Here is a 5,332-nt window from a genome sequence, read left to right as displayed (position 1 = left end):
CTGTTGCTCCTTACTCACACCAGCAAGATATATAGCAGATTTAGATTTATTAGCACAAAGACCAAAGGATGTTGTAAAGATTTTTAGACCATTATAAATGACTTGAATTGAATAAAGATCACTTTTGCTAAATAACATAAGATCATCAGCAAAAGTCAAATGGGTGAGTTTTATAGACTTACACCGAGGATGGAATTTGAAGTTAGGATCACAACTAGCACACTGCATCATCGAGACAAATATTCCATATCAAGAGCAAAAAGCAATAGAGACATAGGATCACCCTGTCTCAACCCCCGTTTGGCTTTAAGCCTTTGGAGAGGCTTGCCATTAACTCTCAGAGAAAATGAAGTGGAAGAAATGCAAGTGAAAACAATCTTCACAAAATGAGGAGGGAACCCAAAAGCAAACAACATCTCCTTTATGAAAAACCAATCCATAGTATCATGTCTTTTTTAAATCAACCTTCACCAGGCAGCTAGGGGAGCAATTCTTTCTGGAATAATGGCGAATCAAATCCAAACATAACATGTTGTGGATGATATTTCGACCAGCAATAAAAGCCCCTTGATTTTGACTAATAAGTTGATTAAGCACAGAACACATCCTGGAGCAAATTAGCTTCAAAATACATTTATATAGTGTATGACAACAAGCAATGGGCCTAAAATCTACCGGATCCATAGGACATGCAATCTTAGGCACAAAAGTAACAGCAGTGATATTTCAAGACTTCAGAAGCTTATCATTCACAAAAAGGAGTTGAATGGCATCAATAACATCTTTTCCCACAATAGGCCAAGCTACCTTATAGAACTTACTATTGTAACCATCTAAGCCCGGAGCCTTGCCGTCAGGAATACTCCATAGAGCATTCTTAATCTCATCAAAACTGAAAGACAAATTCAGTTTTGCCCTTAAACCACCATTTAGAACAGGGCCAACATTAACAATATTCATATTTATTTTCCTCCTGTGATTCATACTACAACATAGTAGATTAGAATAGAAAGAAATGAAAGCTTGATGAATTTTACCAGTATCACAAACTATATGTCCATCCACTTGTAAAACATTAATGGTATTATAAATACGCCTTGGCCGTATACTCTGATGAAAATAGTAGTAATCTAATCCCCATGCTTCATCCACTGTATTTTCGAAATCTATTGGATGTAGGACTGATAATCCTCTTTAGCTTTCTTGAAATCTGCAGCAGCTTTGATCTCAAGAGCAGCACAACATAGGTCAGAAGGGTTGGCATCGAAAGTGTAGAAGGAACGGTACTCTCGATAGATAATTAACATTAATAATTATACGTAAGATAAATAATGCGGAAGTGTAAAACGCCAAACTGCTAAAAACCATTTAAACTAAAACCATTTAAAACATAAGTTAAAAATCTTACAACTGAGAAAATATAACTTAACGTTTGCTTAAATACGATAAAAAAAACATAAGTACAATATAGTCATCAAAGTCATCAAGTAAAATCAATGCAGCTAAGTCCTTGATAGAATAATTAAAGTTGTGGGTTGGATCGAAACCTGAGCTAAATTTTTCTGCAAAATATTGTCATCCATAATACGGATGACAGCCGATTGAATCGATCAGCGATAAAGCCGAGTACAATTTCCTCAACAAGCTTATGATGCGATAGTTAAATCATGCTTTCAAAATAATCATCAAGGACAATTAGAAGGTTATTACTCATTATTGACCTTTATTAAGCCATTAAGTTACATTCTCAATATATGCAGAAGTTCATTACTACTATAAATACTTGGTAACCTTAATGCTTATTCAATTAAGTTCGATTAAGCCTCATAACTTTACCATCATAGCACATCACAAGATCACAATAATAATGACAACTGATATATGCAAAGGTCCGATTAGGTGAGGACCGTAGTCGTAAACCCTAACTATGGTAGGAGTCGTCACTCCTCTCAATATTGTTATGCTCGAGACTCCACAGGATGGGTTTTTCTCGGACCCCTGTCTAACACCGCATTTTACGTGCCAACAAACACGAACGCCAGGATTTCACATGTTGGTCCATGGTTTGACATCACCTTACTATCAGAGTTATACAATCAATATCATGCAAGAACCTAAACCGAAATAGTCAACATTCTTATAAGTTAAACTTCCACTAGTCAAAATTTTGACAATTCTACCCTTTTAATAGAAACAAATTAGTAGTATCAAATAAATTAATATTAATTAAATAATAAATTTTCGTAGCTATATTAAAATTCCCGAGGCTAAACTAAGTTATTATTATGTCATAAATAATCATAAAAGTCAAGGGTATTATTTCTAAGTACTTAATAACGTATTTTATCAAATAACCAAATAAAATAGTAAAACGGATCTATCATAACTATGAAAAATAATCCGACAAGTTATTAAGGGTTCAAAATCTAAATGAAATGAGTTTTCAAGAAAAAAAACGCTAAGCATTTCAAAATAAAAATTTTACTGATAAACCGATTAATAATTTTTTATAATTACTTGAGTCCAAAATAAAATTTTTATCAAAACACCAAGATGATATGGAATCATTTTAAAGAGATAAGTTTATTTAAATAATAAAATTCATGATTATTATTTAAATAACTAATACAATTATTTTAGCTATAAATTGATATGTATATAAAAAAATAATTAAAGTCCATAGGGTCCACGACAATTTGCCCTAGGGTCATCATCAGATTCAACATGTTATAGGAGTATGTCAAAAAGTTACAAGTTAAGAAGAGCCCATTTAATATTTATTTCTTATTTAATTTTTTTATTTTTTATTTTTTATTTTCAAATTTATTAATAAACTTTTAACTTATTTTAAACTTAAGTAATATATTATCTCAGCTATTTTTAATAATTAAGAAAGTATTCAACACCTCTTCCTATTAGAACAATATTTTTAAAAGAAAATTCAATTAAACGTTAATTTAATGAAGTAAAACTCAAGGAACATATCTAAAATGATATCCTAACTTTTAGCTTTTATAAAGTACTTATAAAATACTCTTTTTGAAATTCCTAGTTCACATCAATTTTATCTACCAAGATTTCATCATAAAAACATCACTAGATATAATTTTAAGGTATTTTCTCAATGCAAAAGTTCATAAAGCTAACATACATGAAACTTAGAATAATATTTCACATAAAAAAATTCATGTATATCTACATTATCATATTAATCAAACTTTTCATATTTATAACTCTTTTTTTTAGAGTGTCCCAAAAGTATTATTGTTTTGAAGAAACTATCACTAAACTGGATATGATTTTAATATAACCATGTAAAGTTTAAATGATTAAAATAAAATCATGTTGATCATGCTTTTTATATTATCAAGTAACCATAAATAAATATCACATAACGAGAGAGTTAAGAAAATGTGTACTATTTTCCTCCAAAGGTGATGCTAAATCAAGTAAGAGAATAATAGGAAAATAAGAACTCAAAGAAATAAGCTCCAAAAGAGAAAGTCTTCAAGGCTTCAAGCTTCAAAGAAATAGATCTTCAATTATCCAAAAAAAATTGATATCCAAGCTCCAAAAGATAATACTTGACTTTACAAAAGTTGATGATTATTGGATTAAGAAGTGATAAGATCAAGTTCCATCTTTATTTGATTCTTCTATTAATAAAAAGGGTATAAAGTTAGTAAAATGTTAATGAAGTGAAGATATAAGAAAGAATGGTAGAAAGATTTGATGACAGGGGTGCAAGTGATCTCATGGCTAAGGGGGTATTTATAATGGGTTTCGGACAACTTTTTAGTTCATAAGATTGTATGAAAAAAAGTATTAGGAGTACAGAAGAAGGTTAACTTGTGTAAATGATTTAGAGTGCGTAAGTGAATGTGTAAGACTTGGAGTGTGTAAGTGAATGTGTAAGAGTTTGAAGTGTAGAAGAAAGTTAGCTTGTGTAAGCAAATGGTTATAACTTGTGTAAGTGATGAACATCATGGGTTACTACAGAAAGGATTTTGGTTCATCAAATTTTTGTTCTAGTATGTACAAGTGAATATACTTTAAAATAATGGGTAAACTTGATCATGAAAATATGTAGTTTACTTAGAAAATTTTGCTTAAATTATACTTAATGTTAATAATAAAAATACGACTCATTTTTATGTATAAAATAATTAAATCAAAATTATAAGGTTAAAATATTAAGTAGTAATGTTAGTTTAAGGAAGAAAGTTAAAACGTAACGTTTTACAAAATAATAAAATTTTTCTTTTCGTACTATAAAATAATAAAATAATATTTCAGTGTTTATAAAAAGATTTTAAACAAAATACTATTTTAAAGTTTAATATTTGCAAAAAATTACAAAATCGAAAAAAGTTTAGGAATTAAAGATGGTTTGAAATGGATAATCAAAGGATGAGGAATTCGAATTAAACAATTTCGGAATAATTAATCGGTAAAGACGCAATTATTACAAAGACGCTTGTAAAGTGGACCCAAGCCACTACTCTTTATCTTTGTCTCAAGGAGACCAAATAGTCCAATATTGTGAGCAGTAAGAACATTGGCAACCTCAAACTGCTTATGAGAACTATTTAGACCCCTAACATTCCAAGCAATAATATTAATCATTGCTACGATGGGGTAACGCCCCCAGGACCAGATTATTATGTTCAACCTCACCTTCAAACACCCCTAGGACTTCAAACCCATTAGATGTCATAACAACAGTAGCCTCAGAAATATGTTGTGTAAGGTCAGAAGGTTCTTTCCTTCCATGTCTAACAGCTTGGAAGCCCTTAGTATCAGAAAAAGGAGTATTAATTTCTGGAACTAGGTCCAGAGATGGTTCAGGAATGGAAGCCTTGGCGTGGAACAGATGCCTACTGTTTAGGACCAGACTGAGAAGGAGCACAACGGCATAAATACTTACCATGACCCGATTGACTACAGATTTCACATGTGATTAGCTTCTAATCATACTTTACTTGTATAGTTGTTGTGAATGGTATCAAATGTGTGACTTGAGTGCACAATTGAAGTGTGTATTCATGAGTGTGACTCTTGGTTGTGTGGAATCTAAAAGGGTGTAATTATGTGGAGAGTATTCCCATGAATTATTGGTGTTAATGAAGATTAATGAAGAAGTAGAAAGAACTTGTTTCTTGGTAACTCGATCAGAATTCTGACAGAAGAAGCATAATGGTCGCTCGACCTATCCGCTCGACCGAGCGAGCCTTATTGGTAGGTCGAGCGGTCAGACATAATGTATCCAGAATGTGTCTGATGCTCGCTCGACTGAGCTGCTTGACCGAGCGAGCTCTCTGTTCCAGTCGAG

General features: G+C 31.5%; 1 protein-coding gene across 1 annotated transcript; it reads right to left on the bottom strand.

The window, feature by feature from the left end:
• Window positions 1-227: 227 nt before the first annotated feature.
• Window positions 228-1,307, bottom strand: LOC130824859 (uncharacterized). The gene is made up of 4 exons (XM_057689876.1): window positions 1,183-1,307; window positions 734-985; window positions 466-607; window positions 228-419 (listed from the first exon to the last, which is right to left on the bottom strand). Exons 1-4 carry the CDS (start codon window positions 1,305-1,307, stop codon window positions 228-230), a joined length of 711 nt encoding a protein of 236 aa, XP_057545859.1.
• Between the last annotated feature and the right edge of the window lie 4,025 nt (window positions 1,308-5,332).

The sequence above is a fragment of the Amaranthus tricolor genome, chromosome 10 (genome assembly GCF_026212465.1).
Source record: "Amaranthus tricolor cultivar Red isolate AtriRed21 chromosome 10, ASM2621246v1, whole genome shotgun sequence".
In the NCBI taxonomy this organism is placed as follows: domain Eukaryota; kingdom Viridiplantae; phylum Streptophyta; class Magnoliopsida; order Caryophyllales; family Amaranthaceae; genus Amaranthus; species Amaranthus tricolor.
The sequence above is the reverse complement of the archived record's forward strand: the minus strand, read 5'-3'. Positions and strand labels throughout refer to the sequence as shown.